Source organism: Malaya genurostris, chromosome 1, assembly GCF_030247185.1.
Source record: "Malaya genurostris strain Urasoe2022 chromosome 1, Malgen_1.1, whole genome shotgun sequence".
Taxonomy (NCBI): domain Eukaryota; kingdom Metazoa; phylum Arthropoda; class Insecta; order Diptera; family Culicidae; genus Malaya; species Malaya genurostris.
In genome coordinates, this window is record NC_080570.1 from 127,594,952 (window position 1) to 127,622,507 (window position 27,556).

A 27,556-nucleotide genomic window follows, 5' to 3' on the forward strand; every position below is an offset into this window, starting at 1 on the left:
GCGATGTGATAGATTTGTTCGTGCTTCCCAAGGTGACAGTCGATCTACCGTCTCTAGCTATTGATGCCTCTAAATGGGTCATTCCGTCTGGAATTCAACTGGCGGATCCTTCCTTTTATGAACCAGGGACAGTTGACGTTGTGTTAGGTGCAGAAGTATTCTTCGATCTCTTCACTGTGGCAGGTCGAATTCCATTGGGTGAGACTTTGCCATGCCTTATAAATTCAGTCTTTGGCTGGGTCGTCACCGGAAGGATGGAAATTGTCGTCAATCATTCCCCCGTAGCTTGTAACGTTGCTACTCTGTCAGATATACATCGTGCAATGGAAAAATTTTGGATCATTGAAGATGACGCATCGCCAGCATACTCAATACAGGAAACGCTTTGCGAAAATCACTTTCGAGACACTGTTTCCCGCGACATCGATGGTCGATATTGCGTTCGTCTTCCACTGAAATGCGAAGAACTGAGCAAATTGGGAGATAATAAACAAAGAGCATTTCATCGATTTCGTCTCATCGAGCGTCGATTAGGTCGCGATGCTAGGCTTGCTAGTCAATATCGCGAATTTATGGAGGAGTACATACGGCTCGGGCATATGAAGCGCATTAGTCCAGTACAAGCAGAAACAAAACCATCATTCTTCTTACCACACCATCCTGTAATTCGAGAAGCAAGCAGTACGACCAAGCTTCGGGTCGTGTTTGATGCATCATGCAAGAGTGAAACATGACTATCACTTAACGACGTCATGCTAGTAGGACCAATTATTCAAGAAGATTTGCGTTCCATTATCATGCGATCTCGTATACATCCGATAATGCTGGTTGCAGATGTTGCAAAAATGTTTCGGCAAGTTCGACTGCATGAGGAAGATACGCCGTTACAAAGAAGTTTCTGGCGTTCGTCACCGGCTGAATCAATCGAAATTTATGAGTTGAAAACGGTAACCTACGGAACCGCTGCTGCTCCGTACCTAGCAACACGAGTCCTTCAACAGCTGGCGAAGGATGAACAACTGAAGTATCCTATCGCAGCCAAAGCCACGTGTGAGGATTTTTATGTGGACGACTTTCTCTCAGGTGGAAAAAACGTCGAAGAGGCCATTGAACTGCGTACTCAAATGGAAGCAATGTTTGGTTCAGCTGGATTACAGCTTCGAAAGTGGGCCAGTAATTCTTTGGGCGCACTAGAAGGTATACCAGAAGATAATCGAGCCCTGAAACAGACTGTCGAGTTTAGCCAGGATCAGACCATTAAATCACTTGGATTACATTGGGAACCACAAGCAGATTGTCTGAAATATTATTTTGAAACGCCTTGCTTTGATTCTTCTACAGCTATTACCAAACGTACTACACTCTCCTGCATAGCGAAATTGTTCGACCCACTAGGTTTAGTGAGTCCGGTAATAGTAATTGCAAAAATCTTCATGCAGGCACTGTGGAGCTTGAAGAACGAAAACAGTAAATCGATCGATTGGGATCAAGAACTTCCAGAAAATATGAAAAATAAGTGGATCTCATATTGCTCTCAGTTACCCCTATTACTAGAACTACGCATCGAAAGGCTGATTGTACTTCCCAATACAACTATCTTCGAACTTCATATTTTTTCAGACGCTTCCGAGCTCGCATATGGCTCTTGTGCCTACATTCGTTCGATGAATGCAGCAGGAGAGATAAAAATAGCACTTCTAACATCGCGATCTCGAGTAGCACCTATTAAACAGCAGTCCATCCCACGTCTTGAGCTCTGTGGGGCTCTGCTATCTGCAGAATTGTACGAGAAGATTTCGAAGTCGTTGCGTACTACAGTGAGAACATATTTCTGGGTAGACTCAACAACAGTCCTAAGTTGGTTGAAATCTCCTCCATCGACGTGGTCAACGTTTGTCGCTAACCGAGTGTCGAAGATTCAGCATGCCACACAGAACTGCGAATGGAATCACGTAGCAGGAGCGGAAAATCCAGCGGATATCGTTTCCAGAGGGCTTCCGGCAGATGATATCTTGAAGTGTGAACTTTGGTGGCAAGGATCGCCGTGGCTTAAGAAGCATAAGGAATTTTGGCCTGTTCAAATCTTTGAAAGAGTAGACAGTTCAGATACTATGAACGAGGCGCGAAGATCCATGTTGGCAGCAACTTCTCTGTCAGTTTCATTCATTGAAGAGTATACCTCTCGATTTTCGGATTATCAGCGTCTTCTTCGTACAACAGCTTATTGTCAGCGTTTCGCTAAAAACCTTCGATCGGAAAAGAAGGAACGAATGTTTTCAACCCTCACGACATCGGAAATCAGAGACGCAGAGCTAACACTCGTTCGGCTGGTTCAACGGGATAGTTTCCCTGCAGAATGGAAGTCATTGCAGGAAACACAGACAGTAGCTTCAAATTCTCGTCTCCGTTGGTTTCATCCGATAATAGGAACAGATAACGTTATTCGTATCGGTGGGCGGCTGGATCGCGCCACCGTTTCGTTCGATTCCAAACATCAGATCCTGCTGCCAGGATCTCACCAATTCTCCAAGCTATTAATTTGTTGCTACCATCAACGTTTGCTGCACGCAGCTGTGCAGCTCTTGACAAACACCATTAGGCTTCGATTCTGGATTCTAGGAGGTCGTAGTGTAGTGCGTCGTATTATACACGCATGTGTAACCTGTTTTCGAGCCAAGCCGAAGTTAGTCGAGCAATTTATGTCCGAGCTTCCGTCTTCAAGAGTAACCGCATCAAGACCGTTCTCCACAGTTGGAATTGATTTTTGGGGACCTATACATCTCAAACCTAGACACCGACGTGATGCACCACCGAAGGCATATGTTGCAGTGTTTGTCTGCTTCTCCACGAAAGCCGCTCATTTAGAGCTAGTCGTTGACCTTACTACAGTCAAGTTTCTGCAAGCCTTTCGTCGCTTCGTTTCAAGAAGAGGGTTATGTTCTGATGTTTGGACTGATAACGGAAGGAATTTCGTCGGTGCAGCCAACGACATCCGACGGTTGATTCGTGCGAAGGAATTTAAACATAGTATGGCCCGAGAATGTTCTGACTGCGGAATACGTTGGCATTTCAACCCTCCAAGAGGCTCTCACTTTGGCGGCCTCTGGGAGGCAGCCATAAACTCGGCTCAAAAACATTTTGTCCGAGTGCTGGGTGACAGGAAACTCGACTTTGACGATATGGAGACACTTTTAACGCAGATTGAATGTTGCCTTAATTCACGTCCTCTTACAAAACTTTACGAAGATCCATCAGATCTGCAGGCTCTAACACCTGGGCATTTTTTAATCGGAACTGCGCTCAATTCTGTTCCTGACAACAACTACGACTCAATTCCGTTTAATAGGCTACATCAATGGCAGCAAATTCAAAAAATTCTGCAAGACATCTGGAAGCGATGGCACGTTGAGTATCTTGCAACACTCCAACCACGCACAAAATGGTACAAACCACCTGTGAAACTACAAACCGATCAACTTGTCATTATTCTAGAAGAGAACCTTCCACCGATGCGTTGGCCAATGGCGCGTGTCCGTGAACTGCATCCTGGTAAAGACGGCGTTGTTCGCGTTGTGACACTCCAGACTGCAAATGGCATCATCACACGTCCCGCTGCAAAGATTTGCATTCTCCCGATCGAGACAACTGAATCAACATCATCAATGAAGACATCATGCTAACGTTCAAGCTAATTCATCATAGTCAACTACGACGGTTTCTGCGAGGCAGATCAACACTTCGATGTTTCCGAGGAACGGATCAACATAGCGTCAACCTACAACCACACGTCTTTCAACGGAAATCGACTAAATGTTCAAGGCCCTCCAAATATAGAGTCCACGCGGGATGAGCTACAGGAAGGCCATAGTCCACGATAAATTTACCATAACGAAGATGGATCCATACAACGTCAATAATCGGTTCAGAAATTGTTATTTCTGCGGGGGCAATATGTTCGCTTCTATAATCCCACTGTTTCGTGTATCCCGAGATACAACTCATACATCGAATTAATTCACCCGTATCTTACCGTTATACGAGCGATGATCAAACAATTGATCAAGTGCGCCTTCTTGAAGGGTTATTATCACCATCGATGATAGGCAGAGATCAGTGCATGACTACCTACGATCGAAGGGACATCGCGTCCTAATTTACTGTGTTCTAGTTTAAGTTCAAATGTTTTAATATAAGTTGAAAGTTTAATATAAATTTACAATAAATAAGTTTACGGTCTGCATGAAATAAATGTGTGTTAATACAAGCATGTTGTATTAAATTGCGAACTGTGAGTACAGCATCGCTCGCGTGCAGCGGCAGCTGGGTGTCATCGCTGCGATCGAGCAAACAATAGGTACGGCGCGAAGCATTTGTTGGTTGCCTGCCGGACAATTTGTCCATATCTCTCCTCGGCTATCGAATTTATCGTAAAATTTTCGGTTTTCCTTGCAAATTTTTCATAGCAAGTTTGAATTGAAGTTCACAGAAGTGTTCGCTCCTCAACACGCGCCAGTGGTCACTTGGGTGTATTTAGACGAGAGCGCGTGTGAGCGATTCATGCGAAGAGAATGTGTTTCACTCGCGCCAGCTGCTTTAACCACAAGCACACACTCAAATGCTGTCTATTCGACACTGAGAAGAAGCGCGCTTTCCTCTTTGTGCGGTGCTTCGTTTTTTTTTCATCCTCGGTGTGGCAAGAATCTGACTCTAGCGTGTATAACTCTGGTGAAATGCCATCTCTGCTCGAGAGATTAGATGTGCTGAGATGGTTAGCACCTCAACTGGAGATGCTTTCACGATCTCACGCGAAAATCTGGGCAAGCAAATGGTATTTTCTAAATGGGTGCCATGTTTGCTTCCAATAAAACTAAAGCAACAACGCATCAATGATCCAAATAGCTGTTCGGGACTGTTTAGTCGCAATAAAAAGGATTCCTTGCGTTGATATGAGACAATGGACGAAACATGGATCCATCATTTTCTCCGCATTCAGGCGGAGAAACCCATCCGAAAACGCTACAGGTTTTTATATGGTCGAATATAATTAAGATCGATTATTTTAAAAAAAGAGTACCATCGAAAGTGAACATTACATTGAGTTATTCAAGTGTTTGAAAATCAAAAGCGAATAAACAGACTCATATGATAAAGAAAAAGTTATCTTTAACCAAGACAATGCACCGTGCCACAAGCCAATGAAAACAATAGCTAAATTAAACGATTTGGGCTCCGATCGTATGTCGTATTTGTTAGAGGAAACTATAACAATGGTTTGGGAAACAGAGAAAATTAGACATGGTTAGTTACTAAATGAAGTTGCGATCACCAATTATATGAAATATACATCACTGCATATCCCAGCAGCATGTGTAACGATATCGAAGATCAGTTACTTCAGCTCGACTTCTCTACTAAAAGGTGAATGTTAAGATACTAAACGACTTCAGCTTGCTCATATGAACCTTGTCACGTCGCATCTTACTGTTGTATATCTTCACATACTTACTCTACCTTGAGTATTAGCATTCTATAATTTTGATTTTCTTTATTATTCCGAGTTACAATAACAAAATTCTTATTGGTATAAATAATACTGGCCCTTATTACCGTTCTCACATCCACTTTCACATTCACTTCACTTACATGTCACTTCACTTTATTTTACCTATTACCAGTATCACGCATAGTGAAGTGATCACTGTCAGAGATGGCATTTCACCAGAGTTATACACGCTAGAGTCAGATTTTTGCCACACCGAGGATGCAAAAAACGATTCACCGCACAAAGAGGAAAGCGCACTTCTTCTCATTGTCGAATAGACAGCATTTGAGTGCGTGCTTATGGTTGAAGCAGCTGGCGCGAGTGAAACACATTCTCTTCGCATGAATCGCTCACACGCGCTCTCGTCTAAATACACCCAAGTGACCACTGGCGCGTGTTGAGGAGCGAACACTTCTGTGAACTTCAATTCAAACTTGCTATGAAAAATTTGCAAGGAAAATCGAAAATTTTACGATAAATTGTTTTATTTTGCTGATTTTGCGTATCCACGCTTCATCTACGAAAACCATACAGCAGAGTGCTCACCGGCGTGTACACCTCTGTGAAAGTATCTGCATCCACCTCAGAGAATTTATTAGCTAATGCTCTAGCACTTTGGTGCGATTCAGTGGAAGAGGTAAAAGGAAATAAACAAACGCACTCATGATGCGTGCACACTTTGCACAACAGTGGTGTATAAATGTGAAAGAGAAGAGCTCTTGTTGAAGTTGTCAGTGCGAGGGGAGAAATTTTGCTTGCTCTTCGTCACACAGAGGAGATAGACATCTCTGATCACTGTGATGGAAATAAACTATTTTTTTAACAAAATGTTGGTGGTGTGATGGTAATAATGACATCAATTTCATCCAAGTATTTACTTTTGTCTCTAAAGCAACTTTCGTAATAAGGATCTACATTCACTTTACTTGATTTCCACCGTGTAGTGACACCGGTAATAAGGGCCACTATGATTATCATTGTTTTTCGCTGGAAACTTCAGGTGGGTAATTACCCACCTTTGGAATTTTCGGATGGGTATAGTACTACCCCCGGTACCCACCTCTTTCACCGGCCCAGAATGTTTGACAGGAAAAGGTTAACAGAAAAACTATGGAGACAGAAACAACGGCGTATTATTTTTTCATTCTGAACACAGCAGAAATTGGTTTTACAACAAACTGCCACAATTCGATATAATTTAAGAGAAACTGAAAGCCGCAGCAAAATTTTTTAAACAATAAAATAATGTTATTACACCCCTATTTGGTTTTTCCCCAAGAACAGTTTCAGCGGCAAACGATGGTAAAGAAAAATCTTTACTGCTGGCATAAGCAGCTCAACGATTTGGAGAGAGATAGAGAGTGAGAAAAAAGGCAACAGAAAAGAAAAATTTTACTACAGTTCTTTAGTTCTTTTCCCTCGGTTGGGCTTTGGTACCAGTGGCAGTGCGGACCAATGGTGCATGAGGCTGCAAACACGTCTCGACGTTTGCCATGGCTCGAGCGCCCCCAATGTGCCACATAAAATATATTTTCACAGTCTCGAAGCACCACACCTCACCAATCTTTTTGCCCTGCTGCAGACTTTTTTCTCTCTCACTCCCTGCACCAAACCCCCCGCCAAGAGAAACAAACAGGAAAAGTGCAAATGACGACGGCAAGGTGACCGATTTCCTGCAAGGGAAAGAGAAAAAAAAAGCTCCACTTCAGTAAAGTCACCGCAAAACTGCTCCTGTGTGTGTTGCCATAAAATTGCAAAAGTACCTACCATTGCTTCTGATAATGGCCAAATTAATTTTTTAAATGATGATGAGCGATCTTCTTCTTCCGTACGAACTTTTCACGCCACCCGGGGCTCGGTCGGGCTTGGGACTTTTGCTAGTCGAATCTTCAAGGCACTAGTTCCGTCAACTCACGTGAAATCAAATCGCGAAATTCAATCATTTCTCGCCGTGATCAACGTGCCGGCGATGTGTGATTAAGTCCCCAAGGAAACAATTAGGGAATTTGATATTACATCCCGTCCGTGGGATGCCTTCGAGCGCCACCTACTTGCAGTTGTACTAATTACATCTAATCACCAATCGAAAGTTGCGCTTCCCCCCGAACGGATATGAACAAACTGCGAGTGACAAACTAGCAATCAGTAGAATGTGTCGCTCTGGGAAACCACAAAATCCCACGGAAGCCTCGAAGACAACCGGAAGCCTCATCAGCAAATCGCGGTTGATTATCGAATTACGGCTTCTGCTCTAAAGAAACACGCGAACAAGCCGCTTTTGACACATGCACATGTGAGCCACCACCGCCGCCGCCGTCCCTCACATTCACATCCGTCAGCTCGATCCAACCAAAATCAGTACTAACTCACAACTATTCAAATTAGTGCCCCGCAGGAGTGGGAAACTGGGGAACAACAAGTGGCGCAGCGTTCTAGTTCCAGAAACTAGGTACATACTTGGAACTTTCCCGGGAACTGGTTCTTCATACGTTGCTCTAATTGGGGAAAACTCGAGGAAGTGAAATCGCAAACGTCTTTATTGCGTTCCACAGTCGGAAATCACAGCCAACTTAGTTTGGAAGGGACGGGAGATCAGCCCTTTCCTAAGCAGGAGTAGAACCACTTCAAAAATCTGACTGTCAGTCGAACGATGAATGGGACTCGGTCGGAAATTGACATGGTTGTTTAGGTCGACAGGAAGCGAGAACGAGTGTGTGAGAGAGAGCGAGAGAAATGATTCAGCACGTAACTTGATCAAATGGGAAGCCGAGTACTGATGGATTGCCGTAGGAAATTATCCAAATCACAGTGAAATCATTTGCGAAACTATTTCTGACAGTTGATTAGTGCGAAAGTGCAGCTTGTAAACTAGTCTGCGAAGTATTTCGTATGTGAGAGGATGAAGCTAGACGTTTTATTTCTCACTATAGCGTTCACTAGGTAAGATATTTTGTCCTTTGGTAGAATCATGTTCGATGAGTTTAAAATTGAAATATGTTCGGTAAGTGGTTTATTTCCTTTTCACTGAGGACCAGTGCACTGAATTCTCTTTCTCCGCACATAAGGATTGAGAAGTTTTCTGATTTGATATCTAAAATACATACAAAAGCCAGAGCGGTTGGCTAATTATACCAATAAAAAAAAGTTTCGATAAGTAGTTAGCAAAATTCAAACAGTTATTACTCTTAAATGGCTTAATTTTTTGCAGCGTGTTTTCCGGTGACATGTTTGTTTACATGTCAATAACAGCTGCGCAATCAATTGGTTTCGGTACGGTTTATCGTTTCAATGATGAGTCGAATTGTTCCGGAAACGCGACAGAAAATTCTGCACACTTGGTGCTCAGAAAGTGGTGCCACGTACAACGAAATTGCAAAACGGGTGAAAGTGCATAACACCAATGAAGGATTTGCCCCGATCCGGTAGGAAAACGGGTCCCAGCCAGCCCGGCCGGGACTTAAAAGTGGTTGAGTACATCAGGAAAAACCCATCGGCGTCGACGCGGGATTTGGCCAAGCAGTTCAACACCAGCATCGGGATGATTCAACGGATAAAAGATCGGAACTCCCTGAAAACGTACAAGAAACAGAAAGTGCCGAAAAAGTCCCTGGTACAGCTAGTTCAGGCCAAAACAAGAGCGCGAAAACTGTATAATCGGATTCTACAGACTAAAGACGGATGCATCCTGATCGACGACGAAACCTACGCCAAGGAAGACTCTCGAGCGCTGCCCGGACCGCAATATTTCACGAAATCGGTGTACCAGGACCTGGACGACGCTGACACCACGGTGGCGATGAAAAAGTTTGGGCAGAAGGTGTTGGTCTGGCAAGCAATTTGTACCTGTAGTTTGCGGTCGTCGATTTTCCTCACGAAGGGCACAATTAACGCCAAGGTGTACGAGAAAGAATGTTTGAAGAAGAGAATGCTGCCACTGTACAGAAAGCATAAAGCTCATCTGGCCGGCTTTGGCTTCAGCCCACTACGCCAACTCCGTTCTACAGTGGTTGTCAAAAAATGATGTCAGTAAAGCACAACCCTGCTAGCATGCAAAAAAGCAGGTGGGTAATGTCAGAGACATAACTGGATGTCGTGAATACGAAAACAACTGACATGTTCCTTAACATTTCCGAATATCAATTAGTTGATCAATTTCATACAGCGAAAAGTGCACAAATCTAATAAAACAGTTCTAGATTTGCACTGAACTTTGGTGTTTTACCTTCGATTTGCCAACGAGAAATCCTAATAGTTCTTTAGAAAACTTTTAGAGCCATTAAAACGGCTGATTTTGTGTGATACTCCTTAGTGTTGTCCTCTCTTCGTTGTTTTTTCACCAATGCAAGCGACTAGCAGCTGTGACGTAATCGCTCTTGTCAGAAGCGAAACTAGCTTTGCAAACGACACAAAATACATCTACTCGCAGTGGCGATAGAATCCAAACTGATCCAGTTTTTGTTGAGAGATTTGTTTTTACCTGATTTCGTTTGTAGCTTTTTCACTAATGGACAGTCCTAACGGCTATAAAAATAGCAGCATGTGGAATTTTAATTTCGATTATTTCATTTCGGATTTGCATTTCATTGAAACAAACTATCCGGATGCTGTACGGGATTCATTCCTGCCTTTCAGAAGGACCAAATTGTGGAACTCTAGACGATATGAAACACTGTTCGAAACATTTTCTCGAACAATTTGTTGTACAGCAGCAGATATTTTGTTCTCTTCCTCAGAACGCGTTCTGATTGGCTGGTGTTGACATGGGTTAAATGAGACAGGTTTTTCAATAGTGTACTATTGAAATAATTCAATGCTTTTGCTATACATCATAAAATTGTGATCATATTGCCTATGGCATGTAGCAAAAATTATGTTGATTCAATAGATACAACAATAGATATTCACGATTAAAAACTTATCACTCTCTCAGAGGGTAAATTTTGAAAAGGCACCCCATAGTAAAGTCAGTCGTATTCACGACAAAAAGTTAGCGACTTCAAAAAATCACTTTCGAGATTTTCATTCATGAAACAAGCATTCACAAAACTCTGAACCTCACAAGTTCACAAGTGATTTTTTGTGTCAGCGAAGTTTGATGACGAATTTCAAACCCACATACATATCGCTAAAGAGATAATCGAAAGAGAGAAGAGTTATCCGATGGTATATGGATGCTGAATTTGCACTACGCTTCAGTTCGACGTCGAAGTGATTCGTGCAAGATTTAATTATTATATTCTCATTAAAAAAAATTATCTACTGAATAAATTCGCAACTGAGGAACAATAACTGCAATATTTTTGATGAACGTAGGGTGGTCAATATGAACAACAATATATTTTTGCCACATCCCAAATAGTGCTTGAAGCGACGAAAGGCTGTTTTTATTCTAGCTGGTTGATTACATTTTACTATTTAGATTAAACCCAATAAAACGCTCTTTAGCATGAATTTGATTGGAGTGCACCATTTTGAACACACAGCAGGCGCAATGAATGTTAGAATGACTCGTTTGAATTGGCGTAGCGAAAACCTGCGCTCCTGTTACTTCTATGCCGTGTTGGTGATTGCCGAAAATTTGACAGAAGCTGCTATATTGCTATCTATATTGTATACAACATTTTCAATCCGGTTGAAGATACATTTCTTCGCTCCACTTCATACTCCAAGTATTTCACGGCTCTTCAAAAATTTACAGTCTGATAATGATCGTTGCTGTTTGGAATTTCCCAAGAGAGAATCGCAAGTTGACAATTATCGCAGAAAATCGAATCGATGATTCAACTTGATGATTCTCGTACTTGGTTGCAATATTTCGAAACCCTTGTGTGGAGCATTAACATACATTTTCATAGACACAACTTATACAAAGGATATATTCACATAGTTAGAATAAGCGGTAATAGTATAATGATTCTATCGTAATGATCAACTGCCTGTATAGAATTGGATCGCGAAACGAGAATAAGCGACCGTTTGTGGCTTCAGAGAGGATTCCCACAGCAGCGTGCTAGCTTTTGATTCTCAGAAATGTTATCGAGAGATATTCGCTCTCGCACTGGTATCTATTATATGTTAAATGAACCATGCCGGGTTTTTGTTGTTGCGATGATATCCGTCTCTCTTTGATGGCACTGATTCAATCGTGTGAAGAGTTGCCAGTGTGCGTTCTTTGATACGATAAAAGCCATCCTTGCTTCTATGTATGATATTCAAGCTTGGGTAATATTTTTTAATCAACTGCATAACATGTTTTGTGATGGATTTTTTTAAAATGTTGTTATTATTATTATAACTATTATTAATCACAGCACTTGCTACTTTTATTGATTATCACCAATGAGTTCTCTTCAGAGGAAGATTTTCAGGGTGACAAGTGAATTGCCGATTTCAATTTTCCGATTTGCGAGATAAGAATTCCCGGTTTTTTAATACGCCCTAATCGCCTCTATTTAAATTGTGATAATTTGTTTGCAAATACGTTTGTTCAATGACCGAAATTCACAATAAACTTTTCATGCTCTGATTTTGACGGAATTCATAAATTCAATTATTGACAACAGTTTAGTTAGTTTTCTATACTATGGAGACTTTCAGCCGAAGGCTATTTCGTCTCTGTCGATTATTGACAAAATCAAAATTTCATTCAGTAGTGCAGGGCAGTGTATTTCGTTGTTCAATATGGTGGTGACCAAGGCAGTAGTTGTATCTTACAGGGACTTTTGTGCGTGTGAACGTGATAATTGAGCATTTGTCAATGTTCAACACCATTCGATTTATCTTACACCGCTTTTTAAAAAAAATCAAGTTGGTGTTGAATAAAAACGGCATCCTTATTGCTTCGAGCTACTAGGAATAGCTTCTTCAGCAGAAAAAAAAACAGGAATGTGCCCACCTTTTTATTGACGTAGGACTACGTCTTTCTGTACTATGATTATGACGCCTAAACGCAGAAAAACCACAACTAGTTTTTCGGTGAGCATTTCTGCTGTTGGACATTCGCAGTGTGAGTTTCGCTTCAAACAAATGTGATTACATCATCCAGCTTCTGGTCGTTTGCATTGGAGGAAAACAAAACGAAAAGTGGACAACGATGGGGAACATTATACAAAATCAGCCGTTCTATTGGCTCTAAATGTAATCTACAGAACTATTAAGATTACTTCTTTGCAAATCGAAAGTAAAAATCATCAGTTTAGTGCAGTTCTTGAATAATTTGATTAGATTGTGCACTTTTCAAAGAGTTTACCGCTCCATCTGGGATTCCACAGGGCAGCGATCTTGGACCTCTGATCTTCCTCCTGTACTTCAACGATGTGAATCTTTCTTCGTAACGTCCACGCTTATCTTTTGAGTAATTCCAGGAATGAGTAGACGAAAAAGTGACAAAATCAGAATCGACCTTCTCCGATTTGGATGAGTTTCTTTGCACATGGCTTCAGTAGGGCAAACCATAAATTTTGAAACCGATTGAGAGATCAATCCGACTCACGACTGATTTTTGAAAAGAGCGTATGAAGGATTCTTAGTGTCAGTAGGATCCATAGTACTAGCCATGCAATGATTCTGTACTCTAAGAATCGGCTGCGAAGTCTTTTCAAACAGAAAGGTCAAATTCCACAAAAGGAATGTAATGCCAAGACTTTGCTTTATATGTATTTTTGCATTTCACGAAAATTACCTTTTTCAAAGCGTTGTAACTCGGAAACCGTTAATTGTACAAAAATGGCGTTCAGGAAGAAGTTGCACTAAACTGATGATTTTTACTTTCGATTTACAAAGAAGTAATCTTAATAGTTCTGTAGATAACATTTAGAGCCAATAGAACGGCTGATTTTGTATAATGTTCCCCATCGTTGTCCACTTTTCGTTTTGTTTTCCTCCAATGCAAACGACCAGAAGCTGGATGATGTAATTACATTTGTTTTAAGCGAAACTCACACTCACAGACGTAGTCCTACGTCAATAAAAAGGTTGGCACATTCCTCGTTTCGTGTAGAGTCAAATTTGATTGCATATTAAATGAATAGTCGAAAATTTGCTTAGTCTTGTTTCAGTCTAAATATATTAAATTTATTCGAAGTTTGTACTTTCATCAGTACTTTCACAATTTACCTGTCCAAATATTTCCATGATGAAATTATGACGCGGATATCACTCAAGTCACTCAGGTGCTATAAATTTAACTGAAATAATTATTAGAATGATTGTTTCACTATATCACAGCGAAATACTTGAGTGACAACGTTGCAACATGGCTTCGCTAGCTAACCTACCGAAACAAAAAATATCATTGCACAGCAATTCTGTTCGACGCAACCATCCATATAAATCTCCATCAGAAAGTAAATTTATTTCCCTTGGTTTTCGTTGTCTCGTGTACTTCTTTTCCACCGGTAGCCGGACCCCGTCACCCATCTCCTATTCAACGGAGCGAACAATGTCCGGCCTCGGGTGCTCCTGCGAAGAAACAGGACGAAGGACCGGCGCAATTTTACAACCATGATCTATTAGCCGCCAAATAAAGACCTAATTTCACCGGGTGTCATCTGTCCGACCGCCTGTCGTCCGTTTTTCGAACAAACGGTTGGCAGATTATCGGTTCAGGCATTGGAATGCTCGAATGTATCGAGTGGTTCGCTTCGTTTCGATTTTGCTCCAAAAAAATAGGAGAATTAAATTTATTTGAAACATTCCACACCGGATAGATAACAGGGAAAGAGAACGGGCAGAAGAAGGCAGGCGATTTTTCTTTTCCCATTGACTGTTTTGTTCTACGTTAAATTTAGACTGACAGTTTTATTATCGGCAATCAGTAAGTGGCACAAGTGACAGTTTAAAAAATGCGAAAATTGGTACCGCGGCAGCCAGAGGCCGTTTGGGCACCGCAACAACCATTTGTAGGTAGAGAAGTATTCTGGTATTCGGGATTTTTTTTTGTGGGACTGAGCATCGGAATGAGATTTAGGGTTTGACGGAATCAGTGCAAGTACTGGGCTCTGAATTGATCTATTATTTCTGGGTCAAAGTTCATTGGAATATTTATAGCCTACCAACGGTTCATTGTTTTCGAGCATTCAATATCGTTGGGTTGCTTATTTAGTGGTGAGAGTGTTACTTCTCCTAGTGACGTGTTCAGTTTCAGAAAACGTTTGTTGGAATGACTAAAGTTTTTTCAGTAAACGTCCAAAAATGAACGTGTATGTTTTAAAATTAAAAATTGTTTAAATAATTGCCGATTTTACCATTTTGTTCTGTTATTGGAAACAATTTTGTTGGTCGGTTCGTAATGTTTGGCCAATCACTGTAGTGTGAGCCCTGTCGATGTCCCGATGAAAAACCGGAAATTATTCTGTTGCCCTTTAAAGGACTATTCACACATTTCAGTTCCGTGACGGTTCAGTGAAACTGCCTTCAGTGCGCCGTCAGTGTTCTTTTTTATCGGAACCCTTCCGTTCCGTTTCCGTGCTGTTTCCGTTCCGGCACAGCCAATGCAATGACATACCGACTTCAGTGAAAATAAAAAATATCGGTGACGACGAATTTGAGTTTGCCGGACGGACGCTACACTGACGGCGAGCTGCACTGAAACGGCACGGTGCCGGATAGGTGTAAATGCGCGCATAGAAAACGAATGAAATAATATCAGTATCCGTGCACGGTGTCGTGCCGGCACTGAACCGGACCGGATATGTGTGAATAGTCCTTAATTCTGGTCAATTGTCAATTTCTTCTGTTTATGTTGAACCGTTAGGTGGCGTTAGCAGTTCAACATAAACTGCTTACGGAATAAAAAAGTTTTTTTGTTATTCTATACAAAACATAGTTGTATTTTGTCTTAAATACGACTTCCACTAAGGTCTCTTTTTACACGGGGGTTACGTACCGTGTTAAAAAAATCCGTGTAAAAGAAAACCGTGTTAATTGCGGAAACCGTGCAAAAAAACCGCGTGGAAAATTTGACGTAATAATTCCAAAAACCGCAGATTTGATTATTAGTTTGTTTTGTTTTGGATGGAATATAACTTTTGATTATTTGAAGGGGAAAAAGATTATTTTTTAACGAGAAGGGTCCAGTCATACTTCATAAAACACATTGGATGACAAATTGAAATTCATAAATACGTTTATTTCTTAAGGCAGTTTACATAAGTTTTTCTTCGCCGTAGCATCACTTTTACATAATATTCTTATCCTAATTTAATTCTAACATAGTCACAACGTTTTGCATTTATTAAAACATATTCTCTTATTACTTAAATATCATCTTAGGTAACTCGTCATTAATTATGAAATCTACTCGGAAATATTATTTGAACCAAACGATTAACTTCTATAAATTATAAAATAAGCTGTTATTTTCAGACATTTTGTTAATAATTTCATAAACTGTTTCGAGTTTGTTTGTATCATTACATTATTTTTATTCTAATTTAGCTATTGGTTGAACTCATGGACGCAGCTGGGATCAGAACTAAGTCTTGAAAGGGGCCTTTATTAAATTGAAACTCCAGTTTTCTTTATGAAATGATAAATAAGTTTCATGTATGAAAGGTCACGACAAGCAAGAATGTCTCGAACTGGGATATTGGATAGTCTACCTTGGGTACGCAAAGAATTTATTAGTTGAGATCTGACATCACGATACTCCACGCATGTCCAAACGACATGATCAATATCTCGATAACCTTCGCCACAAGCACAATGATTAGTCTCGGAGAGCCCAATTCGAAGGAGATGTGCATCTAACGTGTAGTGATTGGACATGAGTCTGGACATCACACGAATGAAATCTCTACTCACATCCAGTCCCCTGAACCATGCCTTTGTCGATATTTTCGGAATAATTGAGTGCATCCACCGACCCAGATCATCTTTATCCCAAGAAGCTTGCCAGCTGGCAAGTGTTCTTTGGCGAGACGAGCTATAGAATTCGTTGAAAGCAATTGGTCTCTCATAAATTTCACCCTCAATAGCACCACGTTTGGCTAAAATATCGGCTCTTTCATTGCCAGGAATGGAGCAATGAGCCGGGACCCAGACTATAGTGATTAGATAATTATTGTTCAATATGTCGTTCAGGCACTGTTTTATTTTGCCCAGGAAAAACGGTTCAGTCTTGCCAGTCATGTTTGAGCGAATGGCTTCAATTGCACTCAGACTATCTGTGAAGAGGAAATAATGGTTTGGAATTAATGTGACGATTACACTCAAACTATAATGAACTGCTGCTAGCTCTGCTATATAAACAGATGCAGGTTCTTGAAGCCTAAATGAGGCCGAAACATTATTGTTGAACATACCAAACCCTGTCGCTTCTTCAATTCGCGATCCGTCCGTGTAAAACATTTTCTCAGAGTCAATATGCCTGAACTTACTTGAAAATATTTTTGGGATTTCCGTCGAACGTAGATGATCCGGGATTCCACGCACTTCGCGCTGCATGGATGTATCGAAAAATAAAGTTGAGTCAGGGACATTTAGGAGGCTGACACGGATAGGAATATATCTTGAAGGGTTGATTTCCTGTGACATATGGTTAAAATATACTGTCATGAATTTTGTTTGAGATCGAAGCTCGACTAGTCGTTCGAAATTATTAATTACCATGGGATTCAGCACCTCACATCTTATTAGCAGGCGTGATGAAAGCTCCCAAAATCGATCTTTTAATGGAAGAACTCCCGCCAGAACTTCAAGACTCATTGTATGTGTCGAGTGCATGCAGCCTAAGGCAATTCGCAAACAACGGTACTGAATTCGCTCCAGTTTGATAATATGAGAGTTTGCTGCGGAACGAAAGCAAACGCATCCATATTCCATCACTGAAAGTATCGTTGTTTGATACAATTTTATTAGATCTTCCGGATGAGCACCCCACCAAGATCCTGTTATTGTTCGAAGAAAATTTACTCTTTGTTGGCATTTTGTTATCAGAAACCTAATGTGTCCTCCCCACGTGCATTTGGAATCGAACCACACCCCGAGGTATTTAAAAGTTAAAACCTGTTGGATCATTCTTCCCATCATATGAAGCTGAAGCTGCGCGGGATCATGCTTTCTTGAAAAGACGACTAACTCTGTTTTCTCCGCAGAGAATTCGATACCAAGATGAACAGCCCAATCGGACAAGTTATCTAAGGTATCTTGCAATGGTTTATGCAGATCAATAGCTTTGGGTCCAGTAACTGAAACCACGCCATCATCTGCCAATTGTCTTAGTGTACATGGGGTTACTAGACAGCTGTCAATGTCATTTACGTAAAAATTATAGAGGAGCGGACTGAGGCATGAGCCTTGCGGGAGACCCATGTAACTATTTCTGAGTGTTGCCAAATCGCATTGTGAAAAATGCATGTGTTTCTCTGACAACAGGTTGTGCAAATAATTATTTATAACCGCTGGGAGTCCATTTTGGTGAAGCTTGTCTGAAAGAACATCAATGGAAACTGAATCAAATGCTCCTTTAATGTCTAAAAATACAGATGCCATTTGTTGCTTTTGAGCGAAGGCAATTTGGATGTCAGACGAAAGTAATGCAAGGCAATCATTCGTCCCTTTATTTCTACGGAAGCCAAACTGAGTATCTGACAACAAACCGTTCGTCTCGACCCAAGTGTCGAGACGTCGTAGAATAATTTTTTCGAACAATTTTCTGATGCAGGACAACATCGCAATGGGTCTATATGAGTTGTGATTGGAAGCTGGTTTCCCCGGTTTTTGAATGGCGATAACTTTCACTTGTCTCCAGTCAGGTGGAACAATATTTTGCTCAAGAAACTTGTTGAACAATTCCAACAAACGTCTTTTTGCGAGGTTGGGCAGATTCTTCACCAAGTTGAATTTAATTCTGTCCAACCCTGGAGCGTTATTGTTACAAGACAAGAGTGCTATAGAAAATTCCATCATTGAAAATGGGTTATTAATAAAACCATTATTTGGAGGAGATTCCCGTATAATGCTCTGCGTAGGAACAGTCCAAATTGAAATTAGAACACTTAGGAAACGCGTTGTACGATAGGCAAATTATTCTAACTGGCTCATGCCTTCTGTATATTGCATTCAGTTTTCAAAAGAACGATAATACGTACAATTAGAACCCATAAACACTTTCACTACAAAAAAAGCTTGAAAATAAGTTCTTTTCAGTTCCGAAGGTGCGATGTGTAGTAAACACTAACGATCTTAACAGTAATTCTCAACTAAACTGAGTGGGAAGACATGGGTATTGGGTGAAGATCTATGCACGCAGAGACAGAATCAAAGGGGAAGAATTCATAGAGATGAATAGGGATCAAATTAGAAAAGGTACTGTTTGATATGACGAAGAATTGACGAGATTAGTAAATCCGACTAGTTCAACGATACGAAATTCTCGATGATATCAATGACGATGCTGACATCATACACCACAACTGAGCGGAAGAGACATTGTCGTGTTATTTACAATAGGGATTCAAGATCCAAAGACTGATCAATCATTTTATGGATCGATAGTCAATGATCCCGTGAATTGTTGAATGAATGATTTTAGTTAACTTTCAAACTTTAAATTAGCTCTCATAATCGTTTTCTTACGAACAACCTGTTTCCTTTTTTAATTTTTTCTCAAAAAACAAATGACAGTGGTTTTTAAACTCTCATCAAAAACCTGTTAATTGCGAAAACCGTGTTTATTCCGGAATCCGTGTAAACAAAGCCGTGTATCAAAAAAACCGTGCGAAAAAAAGAACATGTAAAAAGAGACCCTAATGTACTTTACTATGAGGCGCCTTTTCTAAATGTACACTTTGAGAGAGTGATAAATTTTTGATCGTGAATATCTCTTGTTGTATCTAACGAACCAACATAATTTTTTCTACATGCCATCGGAAATATGATCACAATTTTATGATCAAATTGTCAGTTGTGTGACATAATCTGAAAGAATTCAATATTAAACTTCTCTGACATGTTTGGTATAAATGAATATCAAAGAGGATAATTCAAAAGGCGCGTTTGCCCTTTTCGTATTTTGAAAGCTCATAGCTCAGTGATCTGTGGAAGGTTTTATATAATTAAAATTCTATATCTCTTAACAAAAAATGGATCAGTTTGGATTCTATCGCCACTGCGAGCACAGGTATTGTGTGTCGTTTGCCAAGCTAGTTTCGCTTCCGACAAGAGCGATTACGTCACGGCTGCCAGTCGTTTGCATTGGTGAAAAAACATCGAAAAGGGGACAACGGTGAAGAGCATCACACAAAAGCAGCCGTTCTAATGGCTCTAAAAGTTTTCTAAAGAACTATTAGGATTTCTTTTTCGCAAATTAAAGGTAAATATCTTCAGTTTAGTGCAAATCTAGAACAGTTTGATTAGATTGGTGCACTTTTCTCTGTGTGAAATTCACAATAGTCGAGATTAAGAATGCTTGCATAATTCATACAATTGATCAACTAATTGATATTCGGAAGTGTTAAGGAACATGCCAGTTGTTTTCGTATTCACGACATCCAGTTATGTCTCTGACATTACCCACCCGCCTTTTTACAATAGCTTTTTTAATCTATGTGTTCTTCTGTGGCGTAACATTTACTGTCGTCACACTGTTTAAAATAGATTTATTTTGATATTGTTACCATTATTATAACATTTTAGACTAAGGGTAAAGCCAGAGAGAAAGCGACAAGTGACACGAAGCGAAACTTGATAGATCGCACGGAGGCGCGCGGCAGAGCTCCGCCCACTCAAGTTCAGCAGAAAAACGACAAGTATGTCAGAGAAACGACTACTGACCGATCGCACCGCACTCACTCTGACATAAATTATCTTTCGCTTCGAAATAAGCTTCAGTTTCAGCGATGACCTCCTCATTTGAGCCAAATCTTTTTCCCTGGAGCATTTTTTTAAGATCAGCAAAGAGCCAGTAGTCACTAGGGGCTAAATCTGGCGAGTATGGGGGGTGGGGAAGCAGATCAAAGCCCAATTCGTTCAATTTCGCCATTGTTTTCATCGACTTGTGGCAGGCTGTTTTTGTTCCATCGAAAGCAATCGCGGCACCCACTTGGAAAAAACCTTTTTCATGCTCAATTTTTGATGAAGGATAGTAAATACACTTCTATATAATATCTGTGTCATCTCAGCAATCTCATGGAGCTTAACTTTACAATTTTTCATTATAATTTTTGTCACTTCACTCACGTTTTCCGGTGCAACGGCTTCCACAGGTCTACCCGAGCGTTTCGCGTCATTTGTGGCGGTACGACCACGTTCAAACTCGGCGAACCACCGACAAATCGTTGCTTTTGATGGACAAGGGTCCGAATAACATTTTTCAATCCATTGTTTCGCTTGCACGGTGTTTTTACCCATGAAAAAACTATGTTTTATAAAAACACGAAACTCGTTTTTTGTTTTCATTTTTTAAACAAACTACAAAACGACTTTACTCCAACCTCGATAACTCAGCTGTTTCTGGTCGGATCGACTTAAAATTTTGACCCGTTTCAAGCAAAGGTTAGTACTCTAGAAAGACGTGGTTACTGGTTTACTACGAGCGCCATCTCTGCTTTAGTCTCGGGACTTATTGATCCATGTGTTATTAGAACATTCACATTTTTTTACAAGTTATATAACTGTTACAAAATCAAGCTGGGAATAACCGCGCGCACTTTTGATTTCTTCGATAGCCGGACTAAGAAAGAACGATTCCAGTCTTTGCGCTGAGTTTGTCAAAGCTGCCACCGACGAAAGATATTCATTTTATCGCTGCAAACCTAACTGACAAAATTTGGTAGCCCTTCCGCTAGTCGCAACAGGCATGGATGACATGTTCAAATCGTAACAGTGTGATACCACCAATGTGCGTCTACAACGCATTCAGCCATGAGTGACCCATCCGTCTCAGAGCGAATCATGGACTTGGAAGGATATCACACACCCTGGTGCACATAATGCCCATAATCAGAACTATAAATTTTTTACTAGGGGAAAGAGAATCTGAGCAAACATTTTTGGCAAAATTTCGTGGCGGAGTCAACTAATAACCCATTGTAACCAATGGTTACAGTTTTCCGAATTGAATTGAAATTGAAAACTCGTGATTGAAAGGAACCAAATTTTGATCTACACTCAAATAAATCCACACTTCAAAACTACGTGAAAACATATGTAGTTTTTCTCCATTGAACTTTCCACGTAGCCCATATTAGGTTTTTTACCGTCACTGCTAACCTCAATCGGATGAACACTTTTTGACAGTCCAGCAGTACTGATTATAAACAGAAATTTCTTTTGTTTGTTTATTAACAAATTGGATCAGACCATTTACGGTCCGTATCGCCTAAATAAAGTTTTAAAACATTTGTTCACGATTGAATACGGTTCGTTTTTGATATTTATTAAATAAAAGTGACTAGTTGCAAAGTGTAAAGATGATTGTTTTAGATGTGCTCTTCGATTTTTGTTTAAACTTGTTTGTAAACAGTACCGCTGAGCTGTCAAGGATGAATACTTGTTCATTTGTGTCGTCACGATAAAAAACCTAATGGGGGTAGTCGATAGAACGAAATGAATTCATGAACTCTCATGTCAAAAAACTTACACGGAAAAGTTACGTTGTTTTACAAGTGTTTTTCGTAAACCTAAATAACGAACTAATAAATGTAATTTAATATACTCGTGAAAAGTATGTTATTTCATGTTTGTTCATATAGGATTTCCACGATGTGATATATCAGAAATCATTGTAAGGCTACTATCGAAATAACAGTAAAATATCAAACATTTTAATTCATTATAAACATTTATTGTTTGGTTTTATTACATTAGACTGTCAATTATGCCTGTAAGCCGCAAGCGATATCCCGGTTTAAGTGAAGTCAATAAAGTAAAGATTTTGGACTCCTACAGAAAGAAATCAATGTTTATTCAAAATTATCCACTTCCAAATCCACTTACTTTTCGCATTCGCCACGATGAAATTAATTCGTACAGCACCGACTATTTCCAAGGTGTTTGTGTTGGTTTTAGATATTCGCGAAGTTGATTAATTGTGATGCTGAACAAATCAGAAAAATCAATCCCACATTCTGTTTGGAAAAAATATAAGCATGAATATAAAATGCAACTCGTTTTCTATCTATTCTTACCATCGAATATCTCTAATAATTGTTGTGTTATTCCTAAATCCGATAGAAGCTCTTCTAATCTGCCTTCAATACACGCCATTTCGACCTCTACTTTACACACATAAAAAATGAACGCTGAGTTTGGCTGTCAAAATGAACCAAGATAAATTAATATGAGGATGTCACGTAAAATAAACAGGAAAAATCAGTGATAGTCATAATTCTTTCACTTCCTAGTCATGTTTAGTACGATGGTTATTATCGTTGTCCGATAAACTGAAGTAAAAACATTATTTTGTTTATCTACGTGATATTTCTAGTAGACTTGATGTGCGGATTGTTTTCAGTGTACGCTCTCTTTGCTGATAAAAACAGGGGTGGAGTCATGTAAGGTGATTATCACCAAGTGATAATCACTTTTGAAAATTTGGAATCATGTAAGGTGATAATCACTGAGTTCTGTCACCACTGCTGAAAGGTTAACATCACTATCAAACGTTGGCATTACGTAAGGTGATAGTCACCACGATTTAATCACCTTCATGTCAAAATGGAGGTGGTAGCAATTTAGTTATCACTTTCAGTAGTGATTTGATTTTTTGAGAAGTGGCTTTATAAATTATTGTCCGTTAGGTGAATTTTAAGCCACTGATATAAACATAACCTACCAATATTGGTCGGAGAGGATAATTTTTTAATAAAATTCGTACTGATATTATGTCAAAACTGAATACCAAAATGAAAAGTAACGTAGTTTATATAGTTTAAGGAATTCATAGAAGGAACGGTAGGAATATCATTGGGGTATTCGTAGAGTCAAAGATAAAATTCTTTCTGGAAAAGTGATAAGTTTATGAATGTAGACATCTCCTGTTGCGCATAACGTAACAACATAAAAAATCTATGCTAACAATTTCAGTAGAATTAAATGGTCGTGAGCATCATATCAGTCTCGTTCAACTGAACGAGTAAAAAAGATTAAACTGCGTTCTTAATTTTCTTCTTGTGAGTTGAACTAAATAAGGCGATATTTTTGGACAATTAGTTGCTGCTAATCATAGTGGATATTCGTAGTACCGGTGGGTAAAATTTACAAAATGGAACTAGCATTTGAAAGCTCTGTGAAATGCCATAATCGTAAAGTGAATGAAAACTAGACACAAAATTATTTAACGGATCTTTCTCATTCGAGAGGAATGCCATCCGTTGTGAAACATCAAGAAGATCTAACAATTCGTGTCATTTCAAAGCTAGCAAATTAATCCCGAAGAACTGACTGTGACATTGATTTCCATTGAAAAATAAAAATCGGCACTAAATTAAACCAACAAGTGAATTTTTTATTTGTTTGTGCGCAGTTTGCCATGCTCGCGAGGCAATTTTTTTTCAACGTTACTCTTCGATCCATACAAATCATCATTGATAAACATGACTCGAATTAATGAACAGGATTGAAAACTATAGAAATAAAAGTTTAGATTTTAAAATATTATATGGGTATACGCCACTTTCATATGTTACTCCTCCTAATATCAACGGTATACGCCACATTCATATTTTACTGCTGAAAAATTGACGTTTCTTGACAGGTGCACTGAAAGAAAACGCCAGCCGCATTTTGAATGAAACTTCATTCAATGCGATAAATAACTGAGAATTCCGACTATTGAATGATAGAACAGTCTGCATGATCATATGATCAATATTCAGTGAGTTTTACTTCTTATATGTGTGATTACCATTCATATATTATATGACTGTCAGTTACGTTTGAAATGTTAGTGAACTGTGTGTTAATCATCATGAATCAGACTGAATGTATGTTACCCATTGTCATTTAATCCCTGAGAAGAGTTTATTCCTAATAATGAATAATAGAACAGTTCGAAAAATTTGATGATGAGCGGAAAATGAGTTTCATACTCATTGCTTCTGATTTTCTTCCATCATTTAGATGATTGGCATAAATATATGGAATTGTATTACAATTGTATGTAAAATTGATAAAAACGAAATGAATTTGTTATGTGATATTCCCGTAACAAAAATCTGTCCATGCATGTATTATTTTCATTTTGCCGTGTTTCATACAATCGAACATAGAAAAATGTCTTTTTTCGAAATTTAAATGAAACTTTTATGATTCGCAATGTTGAAGGAAAAATAACATAGCATGATTTTATTATTAATTATCAGTGCGTTTCCTCCAATTGTTGAAATATTTTTGGATAACTTGTCAGAAAAGTCAATGACAGAATGTAAACAAAAAGCGTTTTTTAACCGAAGTTATACGTTTAAGGTTACTATTTAATTTGTGGTGGTGATACGAAAACAGTGATTAAGAATGGAGCTCGATGGAAATATTGGAAAACCTGGTGTCAGAGAACTTTGGTGAGTATTCAGTGAAGTAAGAGTCTGTAGTAGATTTAGAATTCACGTAATGTAAGTGCAATTTCTGCTTTAGACAAACAATTATTGTGGCCAATTCTATTTTTCTAGGATTGTATATTGCCCCCTGATTTAATAAATTCAAAACCTTTTTGAATCCGTATAGCGGATCAATTATATTTCATTGGTATCTACTATCTTAAACAATCAGTACGATAAAAGGAGACTTGCTCCGACCTCTGACCCTTATGTTTAAAAGAAAATCGAGCCAAAGAACTGAATTGAAATGGATGACGACGTTTTTTAAAGAAAAAAAACTCAGTCTTAATCAGTAGAATGGAAAATGATCAAAATTTGACAAGAAAGTTTTCATTCTACTCTTGGAATGGATCAAATCTGAGTTTTTTTTTTCTTTTTACAAGCGTCTTTTTCCAGAATTGCTATAGAGATGGAAACCAACAAATCTCTGTAACTATATTGCAATGCAGAACTTGATCGTCTACTTACTTTGCTGCAGATTTTCAGTGTACAAGTCAATCATGTTCTTACTATCAATCAATTTTATTGTAAATAAAAATATTATTTTAAATAATCGTGGAAATTTATTTTAAAATCATTACTTTTACAGACAATAAATAACAAAAATAAATCGAAGCGCTGGACTTTTTTACTTTATCCAAATTTAACATTTCTGGCTGCTTAAATGAATTTATTGTGAAATCGATTGGAAAGGTTATAACGGTTTTCAACAGTAGTATAATTTGCATTTGAATGGAAACGGAAAAGTCGTGTATCTCACAGCAAACGATATTTTATATGAAATTGATACTTTCAACTTTAAAGTTTTCTTACATTTTTTTATATTATTAAACCATTGTATTTTTCATTTGACCAACCAATTCCACAGCGGAAACAAGTGATTCTCAATCGGAACTATTCGGTTAAATACAATTTATTGTATTTTGATGACAAACTATATTTTTCACTGTGCAATTTGTTTTTCTTATGTTGGTTTCTGCTGCTTAATGGTGAATATATTCAAACTGTACACTTGATTCTTTTCCGAAAAATTGTTGAGGGGGAATAATTAAGCTTTTAATTGTTACGATACTTAACAACCTACACACTTCATTGTAAAAAGTTTGTGTACAATCCATTGAATACCCTGACGAAAATTAGTACGTTAACTCAACCGACTCTAGCATAGTTTATACAGAATATTGAAATGTCTACTTATGTTAAATGGAAAAGTTTCAATGAATATGTAACAATAAATCTTATGGTTTCTCTGCAACATTGTCCCAGATGTCTAAGCGGTATATGTGAAAACCTTGCTCTCGGCATCTTAAAACTAAAGCAGAGTACCTCATTAAATATATTATTTTTACTACCATGGAGTGGGAAGGTAAGTTTCTTGAGACATTATCAACTATTCAAGCAATTGTCTTTCAGTTATTTTAGTCAAGGGCAAGAAGCCAGAAGAAACTATCTTTGATCCGCGACAAGAAAGAAAGTTCTGCAATTTCTGCATTTACTTTGTCCACTTCCTACTGTTAGTTCCGTGTTTTCCTTTTGAAAGATTATTATTTTGGGCAGCAAAGGGAAACAGATGAAGGATAATTGTTGTTCCAGATTATCCAGCCTTCTTGCTCAACAATCATTCGCAAGGGAACCCAACAGATAGCAAATAATGTACAGTAAGGAAGCGCAAGAGAGTCGAAATAAATCAATTCGCAAGTATAGGCAGTTCCATCCGCAGAAATTCAATCGTTTAGTGAATCTAGAGGATGTATTCAAACGATTTCTTTTAACGTTTGATCCTGTAATAGCATTATCGAATAGAGTAACAACCAACGTGAGTGTACTCCATCTTCCCGATTATGCAGCTGAATTAACATTTTTAATTTTAACACGATAGAAGACAGCAATACCTTATTTTAATATGTATAGCTAATAAATGTCTTACGTGAAAGAGCATTTTTCAATGAAAAAACCCAATGTTTGAACATAATTTAAAAAATTTAAAAAATATCTCCTCCGCCATTTTTTTATAAACATGCTCGAAAGTATTTTCTATCGAATGAAAGAAACCGATTTTTTTTCATTTGCTCCAATGCATTGCAATGTTAGATATAGCAGTTTAAAAATGATCTGTTTTTGAACTAGTTTTGCTCATAACTTCGGTTCCGAAAACGCTACCTGAATGCGCTAGTCATGAAAAAATTGGTTTCAACAAACTCTAAAAGATATTCAAAGACACTAAAATCGAGAAGTGAAAATTAAGAAAGCTAGAGCCGAAAATCTGATTTTTTTAGGAACACCCTAAATTGCTCTATTAAAATAGCTGTAACACTGAAGCCGTTAGAGATACTACAAAAGTGTTTTCGGCAAAGTTGCTTGATATAAGTTTTCCTACAATTTTGCCGAAGGATGCAGTCCTCTATCTCAACACATACGGAAAATAATTTTTGCATCACACTAATAATTACAACCACCCTAATACTATATGCTTAAGAAT

At 38.8% G+C, this 27,556-nt stretch overlaps 2 protein-coding genes across 2 annotated transcripts; both read left to right on the forward strand.

Moving 5' to 3' along the window:
* The first annotated feature begins 323 nt into the window (after positions 1–323).
* On the forward strand, positions 324–734 carry LOC131428107 (uncharacterized). Its single transcript, XM_058591777.1, has one exon. It carries the CDS (start codon positions 324–326, stop codon positions 732–734), a length of 411 nt encoding a protein of 136 aa, XP_058447760.1.
* Positions 735–845: 111 nt separating this feature from the next.
* On the forward strand, positions 846–3,878 carry LOC131428115 (uncharacterized). The gene is made up of 3 exons (XM_058591789.1): positions 846–1,467; positions 1,621–3,549; positions 3,703–3,878. Exons 1-3 carry the CDS (start codon positions 846–848, stop codon positions 3,876–3,878), a joined length of 2,727 nt encoding a protein of 908 aa, XP_058447772.1.
* The last annotated feature ends 23,678 nt before the right edge of the window (positions 3,879–27,556 follow it).